Raw genomic sequence first — 21316 nt, 5'->3', positions numbered from 1 at the left:
TTTGAAAATTCATTGAAAGTTTTAATATTAAAATATTTATGTAATCTTATGGTATATAGTATAATCTATATATATATATAAATATATATGTTTTATTATTAAATGATATTTTTTACTCATATGGTTTTAAAATAATGTGTATCTTCTTATAATATTAAATAAAAGTTCATATTAATACAATTTTATGATCATTTGTAACTTATTATGACAAAAAAAAATCTATTGATCACAAAATTTTCAGAGTGGGGATCTTCAAATTTCTAATAATTTATAGACGTTTTGAAAAATTCAAAATATAACATATAAGAAAAATTATAAATGTTTTTATTATATATTTAATGTGATTTTTAAATATATTTTAATAATATAAAATTAAAAAATAACTAAGATACAAAAATTGTTATCAAATATTTATTATTCATAATAATTAATTTTCACATATACGTTAATCATATTAGGTAATTTCGTAGCTTTTATTTAAGGAAAGTGCAAAACATTTTTTGGTACGTTATTTATCAATTCGATAGTTAGTTTAATAAAAAGTGTAATATAAGTTAAGATGGACCAACCTATTTTTCTAGGAATAGTATATTTTGTATAGTTATTTATTAAATAATAATTTATAATCATACGGTTCTATGATCGTTCATATCGTTTTATAACAAAATATTTAAATCATCGATAACAAAATTTTCAATCTGAAATCTTTAATAAGTTTATAATTTATAAATGTTCTTGAAAATTCATTGAAAGTTTTAATATTAAAATATTTATGTAATCTTATGGTATATAGTGTTTAATATATATATATATATATTTATTTATTTATTTTATTATTAAATGATATTTTTCACTCATATGGTTTTAAAATCATGTGTATCTTCTTATAATAAAAATATTAAACCATTGATCATTAATTTTTAACATAATAATTTTAATAGTTTTAGTCATTTATTGTCGTTTTTAAAAATTCAAAATATAACATATACGAAAAAATCTAAATTTTATTTTTATAGCTAATTTGATTGTTTAATTTATTTTAATAATATAAAATTAAACAAAAAATGATGGAGGAGATATACATTGTTATCAAATCTTTATTATTAAACTCATTAATTGTCATATATATATTAGTCATTTATGGTAATTCCGTAGGTTTTATTTAAGGAAAGAAAATATCATATCATATCATTATATCATATAGTTTGACCAACTTATGTATCTAACAATATATAAAAATCGAATGTGGACCTACTTATTTTTCAATTGAATGTAATTGACTACCTAATTGAGTGCCACCTATGCATTGGAGCTTCTTTTAATTAATACAAAATTGAGGTTACATCTTTTTAAATGTTCCTCAATTAATATATAAGGGATGAGCAATCCACGTTGATTAGCCTTGGAAACATTAAGTAAGGCTTGATATATTTCGCACGTCAGATCCCAATCCGTGCCAAAGTGGGGAAGCAAAATTATCCAAAAAGAAATGGTTGACTTCTTGACTCTTCCCAAACTAATCAAATCCAGACTCAATCACCCGAACTTTCAATCTCCTTAAGTAACCCTTTGAATTTAACTTTCTCATCTATTATTCCTCTAAACTTTATTTTTCAAAGCATTTCCACAAATTATCTGATTTCTTTTTAAATCTGTTTTACAATCTTTTTTTTTTTTTTTGGAACAAAATCTGTTTTACAATCAGTAATGCTTTTACGAAACGTTTAAAATGAATACCAGCCGAGAAAGACAACTTGACCCAAAGGATCTAAGAAATGTGTGTTGCCAATGATTGCATAAAGGACCAAGTTGTGGGAAAAGATTGAAGAATATTCAGATTTAGATTTTTTTATTTTGGAACGCATATTCAGATTTAGATAAGTTGAAGAGAAGATAAGAGAGAGAGAGGGAGGTCAAGAAAGATACACAAGAGAAAAGGGTGAAGGATAAATAGTTTTAATGGGGAGGGGTGGGACTTTCACCCTATGGCCGATAGTTTGTGCCTTCACGGTAGTATTTGCGATGATTCTAGAGGTTCCTGAGACCAAAAGAAAATGCTTGAAGAACTTCAAGCCCGGTTCAGATGCGAAAATACAAAACAATACTCTATTCTTTGTCTCCCTTCATCACTGTTCTGTTTGGCCAAAACAAGAAAAAAACAAAGAGTGATTTTCCAATCGTTGTTAATTGAGAAGTTAGTAAGATTTGTTTGTTGTGTGTCAATACTCATTTGTTTTATGTATATGAACACACCCTTCAAGTTACTTTTGTTTGTTGTCGAAAGCTGAAGACTTATCCTATGATTTGTACACTGTCAAATGGGCCAGCGTATTTTTGAATAGCTTTTTGGGCCGAATGCACTATCAATTTATTTTGTATACAGCGTAAATTTTTATAAATTATTTATCGGGAAAATACTGTTCATAGATGATGTGAAAAATAATTAGATTAAGTAGTGGCTGATGTTAAACTGAGATGTTTAAATTAATAAGGGGGACAAATCTAAAACTTAAGCTTAAAGCTTTTGTGTGTTGTCCGGAGGTTTCTTGTGAACAAAGTCACAACAACCATAGGTTCTTCACTTCTTTGCCTTGCTTCAAGCCAAGGAAACTGTTTAAAGCTACAAATTCTTTTTATTATCCCAGCAAATTTATCAACTTTTATTTTTTCTTATAGTATATTCTTGGTGAGAAATATATTATTGATTTTCAAAAAATTGCAACTTAAATTTTTATTTAATTAGTTAAGTTGGAGATTGCTCTAGTGTTGTTTTGAGATCTTTAAGACGTTTTTTTTTTTTGAGAATTGACGTTAAGGTTGTTGGTCCATTAATCCATTACAAACAATTGTCTTCCTTTTTTTTGTAAGCTAAATTATCTTCTTTTTCTTCTTGCTAGAGGAAAATGTTAATATGTTGCATCTTTCCAACATCTATTAAAGGATAAAAAACAAACATACTGTTAGAGGGTAAACAGATTGGTTCGTGAGTTTAGTATTGTAGCCAAAAAGTTAATAGTGACTTTTGTATATAATTTTTAAACTGAAAAGTAAATTTGGTCGGTTGGTTGGCTGGAAGATATTTCACTGAATATGGCAGACGGGAAAGATTTATGCTTAAACACATGTTGAAAAAACTCGATCTTAACCATATTTTAAGAAGAAGAAAAAAGATAACTCTATTATTCCAAATTTCATATTAATTATGTTTTTCAGTTTTTGTGAATAAGAAATTGAACAAACGTTCATACCTTTTATTTATTCAGTTTCTCAAATAAAACTTTTTAAATAATTTTTTCATCCTATACATTGTCACTACTCGCCGATAAAATTCTAAATCTAATTTTAAACTAAGAGTAAACAATTCTGTTCCCTCTATATATCCTATAATCGCATATTCGGCGTTCATTTGAAAATTAAAATCTATATTAGAAGAACAAATTTGAATATATTTATGTCTAAATAATACTATTTTATGAAACCATTAACAAGTAAAACTTATGTTATTACACTTTTCTTTTTGGTAATTTTCTATAAATCATGACTAAACATATATGAGAAATTGTTAAGAATACCACAAATTAAATACTACTTTTCAAAAATACGATAAATCAAAAAATATACTAACATTTGAATTTAGGTTTTAGTTATTATTGTTTAAAATTTAGTATGAGATTGATTGGGTTTATAAATATTATATAAATATTTTTTAAAATTAGCTTAATGTTATTTTATCACAAATTTTGAATATTTATGAAAATAATCATTTATCGATGGTAAATTTTTAAAAATAATAAATTTGTGATAGAATTGAAATTTTCCCAGTATATATGAACCATGAAAAGTCAGGATACATATTTTGTAAGTTACATTGTGGAAGGCATCTCATAATAAAATCTAACAATACTAAAAGCACAATAATCTCAAAATCTAAGGTGTCCACCTAGGATTATTAATTCCAGCCAATGATAATGTTTCATTCCTCCACATCACCATCGGTTTTGACTATCTATCTATCTAATAATATGAATTTCTTCTAAGAGTGTCCACGTCTGCAGGTTCTAAAATCATACGGGCCCACCAAAAGTGATAAATGAAGACTTCATCGGTCATCTTCTTCAACCTCGGAAATTCAACCGTCCATCTCCCCTCTTACATCCTCTCGATCGATACGAATCCATTATTGCTTGCTATTAAGTTTGACTCTTCCAATTTCACTAATTCACTTCAGATTCTCTCTTTGGACGTTTTGAGGTTCGTCTCCCAACTATTATAAAGATATGGAAAATCTCATCTGCAGCCCTAACCACAAAACGCCAAAGCAACATATCGTCAAAGCAACATGCTCAATACAAATATTAATTTCCTATTTCTGTCATGCTACTATTTATTTTGTCGCCATTCCAAGCTCGAGATCTTATGGCTATCTCTTCTATCAAACTTGATGGATTGTCACTTATAATATTGGCCACAATAGTCGGTGGCGAATACGTTTCTGACGTCGTAAGGATGCCACTATACATTTGCTCTGTTTTCCCTTATTCATTGTGTCTTCAGGCCATCATCAAATTTTAACTTTTGTTTTACCTATTTTGTATCTTATTATTTTGGTTAAGTCTAATTTTGTATCTTATTATTTTGGTTAAGTCTATTCTGTAGCTAAATATAGATTATCATAAGGTTTTATTAGCGCTATCATCATTGAAGGCTAGCTCCACAAGGTACATGTAATATGTGGTCTTGAGTGATTCTTACAGATAGTAGGTTAAGGTGTTTCTGGATTTTGTTTACGGTACCTGACGTTGTTAACGAAGTGGTCGCATGACTTTGAACCCACCAATGCTGTGTCCCTCTTCTAACAGATTCCAATAGTGGTTCGAGAGACTGGGATGAAACCATTGATCATGGAACCTTTTTAGAATAATAAGATGATATATTAATCGAGTGTTAGGAGGGAGCCATTAATACTAGAAGATAAAGGTTGAGAAAGAGAAACTTTAACCCCGAGAAGGACGATCCCAAGAACTCAGGCCCAGCAAAGACAAACACAGACGTAGAGTATGATAGCTATGAATTTGCAGGCGTAACATGTTGTTTCAGGATCCATGTATTAAGTTTAAGATTACGCTTCCAAAATAAAAGAAAAATGCAAGGACCCCATGCTATATGTCACGTGTAACTTCACCAAGTGGTCTAGATATCATTGACAGCTAGAGAAAGAATGGATGCAAGACTTATATTTCAAAGATCTGCCATCAGAAAAGTAATTAGTACTACTATTACAATACATAAGAAACTGGAAACACACACACAAATTATATGTTCGTGAGAATACGTAGGTACTGCTGTCTGTATGTGAGAAACCAAGAAAAATGGACACTGAACAGCTTATATTCTAATTCAAAATAAAATATTAAATGCATGGGTTGAGGAAGAAAAAAGATGAAATGAATTGGAAAATGGATGTTCACATAAGAAGAGCATTGAAAGAATGATGTTTCTTTCACAATATTTAATTACGCAGGCAGTGTAACAACAGTTAAACCATTGCAAACGTATAGGAATCTGGAAAAAAATATTTAAAAACAAACAGCTACGCATGAACACAAATCAGTTTAGAGAAACGACTTGGGCGACTGTCGGACGAACATTTCAAAACATCAAATACATGGAAAATGATATATACGAGAAGAAATTCAATAAGACCATTTGATATGACTACTCCACCTGTACAGTCAAAACAAAACTTAACAGAAACATGAGTTCGAAACATGGAATATGCTGTGAAGACAAAATGAAGAAATAACAAAAGTGGTCAGGAGATTTGGTAAATGTAACAGAGTAAAGAACCACAAACGTACAATTAACATCGACTATAGTTTCTATGGGAGAGTGGCCTCTACTGCGAAAAAATAATATTGGGAGATATGACAATGCACGATGCTAAAAAAAAAACCGTAGAAGATTAAAGACCAAAGTCCATGAGTGAAAATAATAAGATCAAAGGTCTAGATATAAGGAAATGAGCTACTGTGGTCGGAGATCAAAATAACTACACAAATAGAAAATAACACAACTAAAACAATATGCCCAGAATATAGAACGCACAACTAATGAGAAAAGATAAGAAAAACCTGTCAAGGAGAATATAAGCTTCAGATAGGCTGTCCACGTAGGATAGTAAAATCAAAATAATCAGAGAGTTCAAAGTTACCACGTTATCTCATTTATTTTTTCGTAAAAGGAAAGGATCGAACCCGGGTTAGTATGACATAAATATAGGGGAGTTACCATTAAGCCATTGAAACTTTCTTGGACACATATACAAGAATCACTAAGTATGAAATCACAAACTCTTATGTACAGTTACAATAATATGAATTCAACTTTCAAGACTCCGATACTTTATTTTGTAAAAAAAAAAGTAAATGACTAAGCTAATATATTCTTTGAAAGTGTGAGAACATTGACAAATATGAAAAAATATAGATTTTTGTTTTCGTGACAAAGTTAAGAATTTTGTAAAAATAAGTTTAACATATAAATTTTTGTGACAAATATGAAAAAGCATAGATTTTTGTACAATTTTGACAAAACAACTTAAAACATAGTTCTCTAATATCTTAATAAAATATTATTTAAGGATGCAATAATTAAATATATCAATTCAATAAATTTTGTAGTTTATAGACAAAACAATAACACAACAAATTTGTAAACATTTGTTTAACCTATCGATTTCATTTCATGAGAATCCAACTAAACAAGATTAAAAAAACAATTAGATTTACAAATATTTAATTACCTTTTTATTCAATTTTGATTAATTTCAAATTGTAATAATGTATCTTTTTGAAGTTACAAAAAATAATGTTCTTTCTTTATTACACTAGCATTATATATAGATTCTATATACACAAATAAATATAATATAACAACATAAGCTTGCTTCTCTGATTCATATTAAAACTTTTTAAGTTATCCACCAAAGAAAATTAATTAATTCAATCAAATTGTTAGAATACAACAAATTAATATATAATTTTATTTTAAATTAAATTATTTAAAAAGTGTATTTTCATTAAAAACAAAATAATAAATAAGTAAAATTGATTTGATGGTAATTTTTATGATATATATATCAATTCTGTGAAAGAAATATAAGCTTAATATTGAAAAAAATCTTAAATACAAAAACTCTAAAAATTAACAAAAGAGTAATAATAAAAATTAAACTATGATATCACTTGAAAGCTTCTTAGACAATATTAATAAAATATTTAAGCGATAATTAGACAAATTTGATTTTTTTTTTTTGCCAGCCAAAAGTTTATTATTAATTAGCATCAATTATTTCAAAATGTTTAAGATATGATAGACAAAAAATAGGATGTACATAAATGATATATGAATTATGAATAATAATTTGTAAAGTTGGCTTATATAACACATCTGCACATCTATTTTCAGTCCTTTTTTATGCCTAAATTCAATTTTTTCAGAGCAATTATTCCACAAAGAGATCGTATGAGATATTGTTTTGATATTCAAATTTGTTTTTTGACTGTTAAGAAGATTGATAACTGTAAAAATGTCTCCTTTGAATATGATAACCGAGTCCCCAACAGGAGACAAGTTTGTTTAAAAAGTAAATAATTTCATTTTTCTTATATTATATAATAAATATATATTATTTACTGATAATAAAAATATAATTATTCATCTATCACAAATATTTATGCAAATATGTGAATCAAGTACAACAATCAAACAACATAATGATTTCCACAAAGAAAATTTTAAAAATATATTTATGTTATGTAGTCTTATTTTATATTATTTAAATAATGTAATACAATATTATACATTATCTTTTATAATTAAAGAATACATATAATATCTTATCCGCGCGTAGCGCGGTTAAAAAATCTAGTTATAATAGAAAAATCAGAGAAGCGGCCATGGAAAGATGTCTTCAATTTTTTCATGATTATAAATAAATCAAGTACATAATATCGTAACATATTTCAGCTCTACACGACCACATTATCAGCAATGACATATTATAATAGGTGTATAATCAATTTACCGATAAACCTAGAACTAAAGGAATGTAATCAATATAAGTTTTGAAATGATTTGATTTTATTGAATTTTAGATGATTTTAGATAAAATAATTTATATTTTGATAAACCATTTTAGAATCTCATTTTATATCCAAAAATCATTATAAAATTGAAATTTATATTTTTTTACTAAAAAACTCTATCCAAACATTCTAAAATCACTACAAAACTTCTAAAACACAAAAACATTTTTTTTAACTAGAATATTCTACTACTGATGTTTAAATATTAATACAGAAACCTTAAAATTAGTTTCTAATTTACAATTTATCCAATATTAGCCCCAAAAATCAGTCACTCTGTTGTCAAAAATCTATGCAAATTTAGAGAAGCTGTAATTTATAATATTTAATTAAAATTAGAAAATTTACTAATTTAAAGGATACGTTCTATAAATTTTAAAAATGATTTTAAAATAGAAGAATAAAAATAGATACTTTATTTGTGTAAAAAAAAAAAAAGAGTTTTGACTGAATAAGCAAATCGAAAGGAAAGGAACAAAATATTCTCTTTATAGCTTAGGGAATATAAATTGTTGGATTTTTTTGGTCATCACGAGAGAATCGCACAAAGAAAGAGAACGAAGAGAAAGAGAAAGAGAGAGGAGTGGAGGTGGAAAGGATTTTGATATTTGTTGGACTCATCAAAATCGAAAAAAATCTAAAAGTATAAAAGAGGTAGAAGAAGCTCTGGATGCCGTCTCTTCCCGTCGTCGGCGACGGAGGTTATGCCTGTTGGCTCTGAGGTATTCGTGATCGCAGATCTCCGTCTCTTCGTTTCCTGATTTGACTTTTTGCGAATTCGATTATCAATTTTGTTTTGCTGTTTTCGCGTTTGATCAGATTGGATCTGGTTTTCGTTGGTTCGATCCTGATTAGATGCGCTGCTTATCGAGTTTTAGGGTTAGATTGATCGATTTGGGTGGTATTGATAAGATTTGTGATCGAATCTGCATTTGAATATGTGAATGCTAGGTGTGTAGATGTTGCATGAACAATCTCTTAGATTCGGATTGTTTCTTTGAATTACATATCTGATTGGATTGGTTTCATTGGTTCAGGATCAATCAGGGTTCCTTTTGAGTGGGTTGTTTTCTTCTGAGGGCATGGAGCAAGTTTTCGTCTGGCCAAGCTGCTACAATCATCAGCTTTTCTCATTCCAAGAAGCGCTCGATTGGCGGTTTCTTGTTCCTTCTGATTTCCTTGTGGGCTCTTTCGTTAACTGCACTTAGTTGTCTAATTTCTGACTCAGGTATGTGTAATGGCTTTTCTTTTCTAGCTTTTTTAGAGTTTTTGTTTCTTTCTACATGAATGCATTGTTGGAACTTTAGTTCGTGCTATGATTTTAGTATAACTTGTAAATATTCCAATTGGAGGTTTAATAGGTTTTTATTTATTTATTTATAACTTGTTTTATGAGTGAATGCAAAATAAGCAAGTTTGAGAAATTGTAAAACTGCTAAAAAAGAAAGGAACGATATAAGAACACGCTGAAAACAGAAGATGTCAGATACATTTTTGTACACATATTCGTATTTATCAGAGGACTTATAATGTTTGCCATTTTTGTTTCTTTTTCAGGTCTGAAGTCTGCAAATTCTTCCTTTTTATATTCCTAGAGAAACCTCTTAATCTTCTCCTTTGCGGACAAAGATTTGGTAGCCCTCTCTTCCATATCTTGTTCTTATGGGCGCTGGTTGAACAAGGATATATCTTTTTTTTTTTGAGTTTTGAGTCTAAACCTCTGAGTGAGATGTTGTGAGCTTTGGGTCCTTCCTGTTAGCCAACATATTCTTTCTTGTTGGTTCCTTTGTGTCTTTGAGTTCTCAGTATGTGTTTTGCTCTTCCCTTGCTTTCTTTCTTTTCCCTTAATGGTCAACCCATTGGTGCTCAAAGTAAATAATAGTCAGTCTAGTCTACCCAGCTGGAGAATCTTTGATTTTACTGCTTGGTGTTCAGTCCTTGCTACGAACAACTGAAAGATTAATGCTATATAAATCTTTCAGAAGTTCTTTACATACATAAAATAAAGAGGCTACTTTGCTTTACCGGAAAGACAATGGACAGGTTTCGCAGAGTTCTCTCAACTTTCCTTAACATCTTTTGGTATCTGCCCCCTTAATGAGTTTGCTTATCCCGGCCTTATGAATTTTCCAGGTACAAGTTAATTAAAGAGGTTGGTGATGGAACTTTTGGTACCGTGTGGCGAGCTATCAATAAGCAGACGGGTGAAGTTGTAAGTTGCTTTCTTTGAGAGTTCTCTATGCCTGTATAATGTATGTGCTTGATTTACTTACCATCTGAAGTTTCTATGCGCAGGTTGCAATTAAGAAAATGAAAAAGAAGTACTACTCATGGGACGAATGTATCAATCTGAGAGAAGTGAAGGTAGTGAATTGTTTTTGTTGAGCTGCTCTTTTGTCTTGTGTAGTGTATGTTTACTTATTCCTCTCTTTTTCTCCTATCAGTCGCTTAGGAGAATGGATCATCCAAATATCGTGAAGCTGAAGGAAGTCATCCGCGAACATGATATCCTATACTTTGTCTTTGAGTACATGGTTACTTTCTTCCTCCTTGTAGTTTTGTAGTTTGCTATTTTCTGCGTACACTTTAATCAATATCACTGATTCTGCACATGTCATTCTTACTTGATCAGGATTACAACCTCTATCAGCTAATGAAAGATCGACAAAAGCTTTTCGCAGAAGCTGTTATTAAAAAATGGTGCTTTCAAGTCTTTCATGGCCTTTCATATATGCATCAGCGAGGTTACTTTCACCGCGATCTTAAGCCAGGTAATTTATAGCCTGGAGGTGTAATTTATACAAAGCTTTAAACATCCGCTGTGAAGATTGACAATGTTGACTTTAATTACTTTTCTTTTTTAGCAATTATGCTTCAATAGCTTGTCAATAATATATGTTTATACTGTGTTGGTTGTTACAGAAAATCTATTAGTCTCTAAAGACATCATAAAGATAGCTGATTTTGGTTTGGCACGGGAGGTTAATTCGAGTCCACCTTTTACCGAGTATGTTTCTACACGCTGGTAAGTTTCGCTTTTCTTGTTGTATTGTAATGAGTCTTTCGTTACCCATATGGTCGATTAGATGATATACCATTACTGCCATACTGACCCAATAATGTTTGTACTAATAGGTACAGGGCGCCTGAAGTACTCCTTCAGTCATATGTATACACATCAAAAGTTGGTTAGTATCCATACTATAGTAAGAAATAATTATATTTTCTCTTCAATGATCTGCTGCTAAACAATGTGTCAAATGTTTGTTTTTCCTAGATATGTGGGCGATGGGAGCTATTATGTCTGAGTTGTTGTCTCTTCGTCCTATATTTCCAGGGGCTAGGTAACTTAGCAGTGATTAATTTTGTATTTTGGTGATTAGAAATGTTGCTAATAAACAAGTGAAAATGTTGTCGTATCAACCTTGCAGTGAAGCAGATGAGATCTATAAGATCTGCAGTGTCATAGGCAGTCCAACTGAGGAGACCTGGTTAGAGGGACTTAATCTTGCTAACACCATAAACTATCAATTCCCTCAGGTAATATGACTTGAGCCTCAGTAATATATTTTTCTTTTTAATGAGCTACTAACTGTTGTCATCTTACAGCTTTCTGGTGTGCCTCTTTCAAGCTTGATGCCATCTGCTAGTGAAGACGCAATTGATCTTATTACGGTAACTAACAGTTTTTTAAAAGGAGTTCCCTATAGCTTTGGACATATTTCTCTAATTTTCGGACACCAATCTCTGCCTTTTTTCATGATTGTTCAGCGGCTTTGCTCCTGGGATCCATGCAAGAGACCCACTGCTGCAGAGGCTCTGCAGCACCCGTTCTTTAAGGTAGACCATAGAGTATTTCTATCGACTATGACTCTTCTTGATCAGTTAATTTAATCGTGTTCTCATGTGGCAGAGTTGCTTTTATGTCCCACCATCTCTCCGACCCAAGCCATCTGTTGCAAGAACTCCTCCGCCTGGTATTTTTTTAGTTTGTTGATCGCCAATATCAGGGTGTGGATTATTATATATCTGCTTTGAGATTGTCACAAACTAAATCTCATATTTGTTTCTTTTTAGTTGGACCAAGAGGATCATTCGAGCACCAATCAGCTAAACGGCAGACTGTGTCTCTTGCCAAGCCATTTAACAATGTTTCTCCAAAGCCAAGTGCTGCTTTTGGCAGCGGCGTCCAGAGGAAACTCGACATGGCTAAGCAAGAGGGAACGAGGAACACTAAACCGGTGAGAAGTTCTGTCAAAGACTCCAAATACAGACCACCCGGAAGAAAGAGTCCTCGTAAGTAAAACCTTAACACCACTCTTATTTTTTGTAACACGTACAATGATTATATTCCTTAATTCTGATACAACAAAATCCATTTAGCTGGAGGTAATGCAGCAGGTTCGTCATTGAGCAAGAACAGGGTCGCGCGTGGTGTATCTGAGACTGCTGATAAACTTTCCAACATGAGCGTCAGAGGAACCGTGTCTCGAAGACACTCTGTGTCAGTGATGCAGCAACAGCAGCTGAAGCCGCCGCCAATGAAGGCAGGTTGTGTAGGAGAAAAACGTGACATGTTCCTTAGACCAACCCAACCCGCCACCAGTGCCTACTCTAGGAAAGTCGCCGGCTGACCCAAATACCTCTCAACAACAGTAAACAGTTTACTCCTGAATACTATCTTATATAATATATACTCTGGTTTGTCCCTTAAGTCGTCATTTCATCAAAAAAGAAAAACAAACTTAAAACGGCTCCTTTTCAGTTTTGTGTCGTCTACAGTTTCTTGTTTTATTTTATTTTTTATACTTTTGACTGTGTGATGGTTTGTATTATGCGTGACGCTTGACTTTATGGTTTGCAATAAAGTTCGACTTGGGACTACTTATGTAGCGTAGCTCTTATGTACTTTTACTTTCTAATTCATTTCAGTTGCTGTGACTACTGGTGATTGGCAGAATCGTAGATTGCATAAAGAAAATTATATAGAAAATCTACAGAGGTACTCTTGAAGTATCTTCTTGTAAGAAATTATCAAAGCTGTTTTTGTTTTTCTGTCTTATCTCTTCCAAAAGGACTGCCAAAAGACGGGCCAATTCTTCTTAGCTTCGTTCCATCCTAACAAGGAACCTTCTCTCGACGGATCCCAACTCGACGACACAATCCCGTAGCTCACACCAGCTAACGCCGTACCGAAGAAGACGAAGGAAACAATAAACGGAACCCATGTAGGCACATCGATTTTCAATCCCACTTTGAGATAGTAAAAGAGTGGGAAGAAACAAAGACCAACGAAGAGTGGTAAACCAACGGTGAATCCCATTCTGCTTATCATTCTGTTGGTTACTATCTCTGGAATCACACCTCTCTCACGTTCATCTTCATCATCGTCTTCCTCTTGGTCGTCTTCTTCATCATCACTCTGGTTTCCGGGTTTTGACTTTTTGGGTTTCTTGGTTTTCTTAGGAGGAGGTCCAAAGCCTCTCGGACTGTTCATTGTTGCTTGTAATGGTGCTATACGCGATATTTCTAAGCGCTTGTTGCAAGTAAGAGACTTGGGAACTTGACCGTTCCATTCTCTCCGTCTTTCTACGCTTCCATCAAGCTGCTTAAAGTGGAAGAAGTTCAAAAGGACAAAGTTTAATACTACAGAACAATCTAAGTAAAAAGAGATGGAAAACCAGATAGTAGAAATGGTTTGATATCAGAAGTGCAGTAAACCGAAAGAAGCATGAGGAAACAGAAGGAACCATTTCACTCAAGAATCATTAATCGATCAATGAGACCATTTGAGTTGGGCAAAGAGAGATGAGATTACCTTGCAAGAGGATCTGGGATGAGCAGAGAGGTTGAAGAGACATGTTACAGAAGCCATTGAATCAGATCAGACATGAACCAATACGCGAAATCCTCACGAGATTTTCAGAGAGAGAGAAGCATCGGATTTTTGTGTGTGTGTGTGTTCTCCTCTCTGTTCTGTTTCGAGTGGGAGATATGGATAAGGTTTATCGTCCATTACCCGGTTTAATCCCGGTTCGGTATGATCCGGTTTACTCGGTTCAACTATTTACAAAGTTCAGTTTTGATTTTTTGAACACGTAACTAACTAATGGTTCTCCCCGTTCACCGTCTTTCTGGACGGGAAAAAAAACGCGAGGAGAGCGACGGAGAACTTATGTGATGATTAACTTTTTTATTTATCTGAAATAGTTTCACTCATGAAATGTACGGGCTGCAACGTTTCAGGTACCGATTATGAATGGGCAGGTGGTGTACATATTATCGAGGTTTATTGACTACCTAATGGATTGGATCGAGACAGAACTACGATGACGAGTCCATATTTCCTCAAGAATTTGTGAATAACCTTCCTTGCATTGATGATTATTAATCAAGAGATTGGTCTTATATTAAGTTTGGTGTAAATTGTTCAGCTTTTCCTCAAAACTTCAAGGAAATTGTGAAGACAAATATATAAACGACTGTTCCGAGTTTACACACACATTTACCACTAGAATTTCCAGAAAATCGTTAGTCGCAAAGAGAAAGCCATCTCAAAACTTGCTTCAGACACTTCATCATCTTTCACTCCTCTATTCTATAAGCTCATTAATAATAAGTTTGATTTTTTGCTTTCTATTTGATTATTTTCAGGAGGTTGTTCTCATTGACAAGAAAGAACTTGCACCTTATAATGAACCAAAATCCTCTGGCCAATACACACTTCATCATCTTTAGGCTATTTTTTCTTAAGAAATTCATGGGGTAATAAGTTTTGGCCCCAACTGTAAAAATCATCCCACTATCATTTTGGTATGTAAAAAACAAAACAAACACACTTGGATTGTTTCATCTAATATTGAATTTCTATGTTTTCAAGAAAGATCATTTGGCTAGAAAATGTAATTTGCCTTCAATTTACTTGTTTTAGATATTTCGGTTTTGGTCACAAGCTAACATGCTTCAGAGAAGAGAACAGTGTGAAAAACAAGAATGAAACTTTTTAAAATAATGCGGTGAGCGTGGATCGAACACGCGACCTTCAGATCTTCAGTCTGACGCTCTCCCAACTGAGCTATCCCCGCTCTTGTAAATATAGACTACAGTAACATATAAGTTGCTGTGTAGAAAGTTGGATGGTTAAGAATGGAAAGAGGAAGATCGGACTGTCGTACATTCATATGATGTACTTCGTTTTGGAGCCTCTTCTTCTGGCGTAGTACAAGAAGAAACCTCAGGATTATGAGGTTAAAACCAGTCAAATTGTTTCAAATTCTTTGACTATGATTTTTAGTGTGCTTGTTTAGAGTATGTTTCTGTCGTTTTCAATCTTTCCCTTTGTTGTTTATGGTTTTGACATGAGTAGTATAGAGGGGGTGATCTGCTTAAATGTCTTTGGAATTCCACATATGTTCTGATCTCTATCCGAAGTTATTTATGTTATTCCTTTTTCCTGTGTGATGCAGTTGGGACTGCAGCTTTCAGTATGGTAGCTTATGTTGGAGATAAACTTGAAAGATAGCTTGAAGTACAAGCTAACCTAATCACACAAAGATATGGATTACTAAAGTGATTAGGAAATATGATTTGTGTTATTCCTAATGAGAATAGGAATTGTTATGTCCTATATAAGTGATTACCATTGAGTTGTAATGATTACGAGTTTTGAGTGAGTGATTGAGTGATTAATAAGAAACTGATATTTGGACTTGAAGTTCTTGTGTTCTTGAGTTCGTGTTCTATACCTAAATACTGCGAGATAATATTTGGTATCAGAGCCCTATATTATCATGAGTGATGTTAAAGAAGAAACGGGGAAAACCGGACCCTCGTCGATAAAACTTCCTATGCTAAACAATACAAATTACACTGTCTGGGCCATGAAGATGAAGATAGCTCTTAAGGTCAACAAAGTGTGGGAAACCATTGATCCTGGAAACAAAATCGAAGATAAAAACAATATGGCTATCGCATTACTCTTCCAGTCAATTCCCGAATCGCTAACACTGCAAGTTGGTGAACTTGATAATGCAAAAGCCGTGTGGGACGCGATTAAAGCACGACATGTTGGGGCTGAAAGAGTACGAGAAGCTCGTTTGCAAACACTAATGGCAGAATTTGATCGTCTTAAGATGAAAGAGGACGACACGATCGATACCTTCGTAGGCAAGCTATCGGAGATATCATCAAAATCTGCTTCTCTCGGTGAAGTCATTGAAGAAACGAAAATCGTGAAAAAATTCCTGAAAAGTCTACCACGGAAGAAGTACATTCATATTGTTGCTTCACTTGAACAAGTTCTTGACTTGAAAGTAACAAGTTTTGAAGATATCGTGGGAAGACTCAAGGCTTATGAGGAAAGAATCTGTGAAGAAGATGATGAACAACAAGATGACCAAGGAAAGCTGATGTATGCCAACTCTGAATCTAATCAAACGAATTATGGCAACTATGGGGGAGCCCGAGGCAGAGGACGCGGAGGCCGTTCCACTTGGAGAGGAAGAGGCCGTGGCAGGTCCGGAAACTTCTATAGCCAAAGAGATGCATACAGACAAGGTCAAGGACGTGACCTCTCACATATTACTTGTTTTAATTGTGATAAGCAAGGGCATTATGCGACTGAATGTCCTGATAAGCAAGGACTTAAGCTGCAAGAAACAGTTGAAAACAAAACAGAGGAAACGCAAGAGGCTGATGAGCTAATGATGAATGAGATTGTCTACCTCAACGAGCAGAGAGTAGACCCGAGTGTGTTTGATACAAGTCTAGATACAAATAATGTCTGGTATCTTGATAATGGTGCGAGTAACCACATGAGCGGCAATAGAAGATTTTTTCATAAACTTGATGAAACAATCACTGGAAAAGTAAGATTTGGAGATGATTCCCGCATTGATATAAAAGGAAAAGGATCGATTCAGTTTGTTTTTAAAGGAGATGAGAAGAAAATCCTAGGTAACGTGTACTATATTCCCGGGTTAAAGAGTAACATAGTCAGCTTAGGTCAAGCTACAGAAGCAGGATGCGAGGTTCGAATGAAAGATGAAGAACTCATGTTGTTTGATCGATATGGAAAGTTGATGGTGAAATCAATCCGAGCTAAGAACCGACTATACAAGGTGACTTTAGAAGTCGACAATCTCCACTGTCTTCAGATATCAGCACGAAACGAGTCATCAAGATGGCATGCGCGTCTTGGGCATATCAATACAGATACAATGAAAGCAATGGTAAATAAGGAACGAGTGACTGGCATACCAGCTTTGCGAGTTGAAAAGGAAACATGTATGTCTTGCCTACTCGGCAAGCAAACGAGGAAATCTTTTCCTCAAGCTACCACATATCGAGCCACCGGCCCTCTAGAGCTCATACATGGTGACCTCTGCGGACCTATCACACCACCAACACCGGCGCAAAAGAGATATGTGTTCGTACTAATTGATGATTTTTCACGTTATATGTGGACTATACTGTTACAAGAGAAAAGTGAAGCATTCGAGAAGTTTAAAAACTTCAAGAAGCTAGTCGAACAAGAAACAAAATGCGAGATAAAAACGTTCCGTTCAGATAGAGGGGGAGAATTCTGCTCCAAAGAGTTTCACATGTACTGCGATGAGAATGGTATTAAGAGGCACTTAACGGCACCATACTCACCTCAACAGAATGGCGTTGTCGAGAGGCGTAACCGGACACTTCTGGAGATGACCAGGAGTATATTAAAACACATGAAGGTACCGAATGAACTGTGGGGCGAAGCTGTTAGGCATTCTACGTATCTAATAAATAGAATTGCGACTAAATCCCTGGAAGGAAAGACACCTTATGAAGTTCTGCGAAGTAAAACACCAAATGTATCACACCTTAAGGTGTTTGGTTGCATATGTTACGCCAAGACTGATGCAGTGGGCCGAAAGAAGCTCGATGATAGGTCAAAGGTTCTGGTTCACTTGGGAACAGAACCAGGGTCTAAGGCTTATCGATTACTAGATCCTACTAAAAGGAGAATAGTAGTCAGTCGTGATGTAATTTTTGATGAGAGTAAAGGATGGAACTGGACTAGCAAAACAGTTCAAGATGATGATGGTGGCACTTTTAGTATTGAGCTAAAAGGAACGGATGAAAGCGATGAGATAGATGAAACGGGTGAAACAGGAGATGAGATAGACACTGAGATTATTGATAATGAAGACAATGATGAAGATGACAATGGTAATGATGAGGAAGAACAACCACAACTGAGACGATCGTCTAGAACCAGCAACTTGCCGGCTTATCTTGAGGATTACGTTCTAATGGCTGAAGCAGAGTGTGAACGACTGTTATCAATAATAAACGATGAACCATGGGATTTCACTGAGGCCAAGAGATTAAAGGTATGGGTTGTTGCTTGTGAAGATGAGATATCGAGTATTGAAAAGAATAAAACTTGGGAACTTGTTGATCTTCCTATGGGAGTAAGACCAATAGGTCTGAAGTGGATATTTAAGATAAAGAGGAATGCGGATGGTACTATTACTAAATACAAAGCTCGTCTGGTTGCAAAGGGCTATGTTCAGAAGCAAGGAGTGGATTATGATGAAGTGTTCGCACCAGTGGCTCGCATTGAGACTATCCGACTAGTTATTGCCCTTGCAGCCTCTAAACTTTGGGAGATCCATCACCTTGATGTTAAAACCGCGTTTCTCCATGGAGAGCTCAGAGAAGAGGTATTTGTCACTCAACCAGAAGGCTTCGAAGTTGCAGGAAAAGAAAACAAAGTCTACAAGCTGAGAAAGGCTCTCTACGGATTGAAACAAGCACCTAGAGCTTGGAATATCAAGTTGAATACTATCTTGCGGGAGTTTAAGTTTCAGAGGTGTTCGAAAGAACCTTCATTGTATCGAAAGGAAGAAAAAGGTGGAACTCTCATAGTTGTAGTGTATGTCGATGATCTTCTTGTCACAGGAACATCAGCACATTCAATTCAAGTGTTTAAGAGGGAGATGGCAACAAAGTTTGATATGAGTGATCTTGGAAGACTAACCTATTACCTTGGCATTGAGGTCTGTCAAGGTAAAGAAGGGATCACGCTGAAACAAGATCGATATGCTCGTAAGATACTTGAAGAATGTGGAATGGACGCATGTAACTCAACCACTGTTCCCATGGATTTTAACGTGAAGTTGGCTAAATCGATAGAAGAGAAGAGCATTGATGAAAGAGATTATCGAAGGAGTATTGGATGTCTGCGATACTTGCTCCACACGCGGCCTGATCTCTCGTTTAGTGTGGGTGTTCTGAGTAGATACATGCACGCTCCTAAGGAGTCGCATGGTGCTGCGTTAAAACAGGTACTACGATACCTGCGAGGAACCATCTCACTTGGTCTCGTCTATACACAGTCCACAAGCTTGGAGCTGACAGGCTTTAGTGATGCCTCTCTCAATGTTGATATTGATGATGGGAAGAGTACTACGGGATATGTGTTTTACCTGAATGCTAGTCCAATCTCGTGGTGTTCTTGCAAACAAGAAATCGTGGCCCTATCATCATGTGAAGCCGATTTTATGGCAGCAACTGAAGCAGCTAAACAGGCAATTTGGATTCAAGAACTTCTAGGGGAAGTCATTGGTAATGAAAGCCGAAAGGTGGTTATAAAGGTAGATAATAAATCTGCAATCGCATTGACGAAGAACCCAGTATTCCATGGACGAAGCAAACACATACACAGGAGGTTTCATTTTATAAGAGAGTGCGTTGAGAATGATCAAGTAGAAGTAGAGCACGTTCCGGGAACTGAGCAGCGAGCTGACATTTTGACGAAATCTCTTGGAAGAGTAAAATTTATCGAGATGAGGAAATTGATTGGAGTCCAAATGGTGAGTGAAGATAATTTCAAGTTTAAGAGGGAGATTGTTGGAGATAAACTTGAAAGATAGCTTGAAGTACAAGCTAACCTAATCACACAAAGATATGGATTACTAAAGTGATTAGGAAATATGATTTGTGTTATTCCTAATGAGAATAGGAATTGTTATGTCCTATATAAGTGATTACCATTGAGTTGTAATGATTACGAGTTTTGAGTGAGTGATTGAGTGATTAATAAGAAACTGATATTTGGACTTGAAGTTCTTGTGTTCTTGAGTTCGTGTTCTATACCTAAATACTGCGAGATAATAGCTTAGTGGAAGAGGTGGATGGTCAGACAGCAGTGTTCTCTGTAAACATATAAAGTCAATGATATGTCGTGTAGATTGACGTGGATATTGGTTTGTCAACCTTTCCAAATGAAGTTACGCGGCTCGTTATTGGTGTAGTCACATCTTTGGTTGTTGAAATGGCTTTCCTTACAGGTAAATTTCATCTACAAACAGACAGACACATAACACTATATGTTTTGCTCAAGTAGATGGAGTTATTAAAGTAACATATACAACAAATATGGTTTGGTTTTGCAGGCAAATACACTGGAAGAATTTGCATAGCTGGTTATCAGTGCCATTAGGTTTGGGATATAGTTTATGACTCCTTCAAACCCCTTGAGAAATTACGATCAAAGTTATATGCTTTTTGTCACATAAAAAGTGTTTAATGGCACTGGAGGTACGACATGATTATTATGCCTCAGTATTCACTATAAACTTGAAGGATTTAACATCCAGTGATCATAATGTAACTCCAATATGCTAATGCTAAGAGACGATCTCCACCTGACATAAGTGGCTGCCCGTCGATGACAGAGATCAGCCGAAAGCACATCAAGACAGATTGGGACTTTCCTCATTACCTCCCTGACAAGTTATAAGAAAACTTATTCACCTTTTTGACAGCCGTGATCAAGAGAATGAAAAGAGAGATGGATGTTTGAACTTATGAACCAGTACTTGAAAATCTCCATTTAGAGTAAAAATAGTTGCATATAAGAGAGTTCAGTAATAGTCTTTAATCCCCCAACTGAATTTGCTGTAATATAGCCTACTCAAATCATAACTATCCAGATCTAGTTTTTGATGAACTTCTCCCAATTATATTTGGTAATAGAACTAGTGTCTTTTTCTGATCAATACTACACTTCTTGCAGAGCAAAAGTGACGTGTGTGAAGCAATAGTTTGAGATATTTGCATCCTCTATGATTTAGGAGAAAAAAAGTTTACGTATGTTAAAATTCAACGCTTGTACTCTCTCA

General features: G+C 34.2%; 2 protein-coding genes and 1 non-coding gene across 9 annotated transcripts; 1 reads left to right on the top strand and 2 right to left on the bottom strand.

Moving 5' to 3' along the window:
* Positions 1–8603: 8603 nt before the first annotated feature.
* LOC103834100 (cyclin-dependent kinase F-4) lies at positions 8604–13031 on the top strand. 6 transcript variants are annotated; one of them, XM_009110160.3, is made up of 16 exons: positions 8604–8869; positions 9185–9375; positions 9705–10190; positions 10281–10359; positions 10443–10511; positions 10592–10681; positions 10780–10918; positions 11070–11172; positions 11283–11335; positions 11425–11491; positions 11579–11687; positions 11757–11822; positions 11919–11987; positions 12061–12124; positions 12225–12443; positions 12531–13031. In XM_009110160.3, exons 3-16 carry the CDS (start codon positions 10183–10185, stop codon positions 12779–12781), a joined length of 1386 nt encoding a protein of 461 aa, XP_009108408.1. In that variant the 5' UTR covers positions 8604–8869; positions 9185–9375; positions 9705–10182; the 3' UTR covers positions 12782–13031. The 6 variants fall into 6 exon arrangements, with proteins under 6 accessions (XP_009108408.1, XP_009108410.1, XP_009108409.1 ...); XM_009110162.3 differs by having other exon boundaries at positions 12549–12787; XM_009110161.3 differs by having other exon boundaries at positions 12546–12781.
* Positions 13032–13098: 67 nt separating this feature from the next.
* Positions 13099–14169, bottom strand: LOC103834099 (protein PAM68, chloroplastic). 2 transcript variants are annotated; one of them, XM_009110159.3, is made up of 2 exons: positions 13966–14169; positions 13099–13752 (listed from the first exon to the last, which is right to left on the bottom strand). In XM_009110159.3, exons 1-2 carry the CDS (start codon positions 14020–14022, stop codon positions 13207–13209), a joined length of 603 nt encoding a protein of 200 aa, XP_009108407.1. In that variant the 5' UTR covers positions 14023–14169; the 3' UTR covers positions 13099–13206. The 2 variants fall into 2 exon arrangements, with proteins under 2 accessions (XP_009108407.1, XP_009108406.1); XM_009110158.3 differs by having other exon boundaries at positions 13113–13755; positions 13966–14142.
* A 990-nt stretch (positions 14170–15159) lies between these two features.
* TRNAF-GAA lies at positions 15160–15232 on the bottom strand. The gene has a single exon. It is a non-coding gene; the product is annotated as a tRNA-Phe (tRNA).
* Between the last annotated feature and the right edge of the window lie 6084 nt (positions 15233–21316).

The sequence above is a fragment of the Brassica rapa genome, chromosome A08, assembly GCF_000309985.2.
Source record: "Brassica rapa cultivar Chiifu-401-42 chromosome A08, CAAS_Brap_v3.01, whole genome shotgun sequence".
NCBI classification, from domain to species: Eukaryota; Viridiplantae; Streptophyta; class Magnoliopsida; order Brassicales; family Brassicaceae; genus Brassica; species Brassica rapa.
Note: the sequence above shows the minus strand (reverse complement) of the source record. Positions and strands in the feature narration are given on the sequence as shown.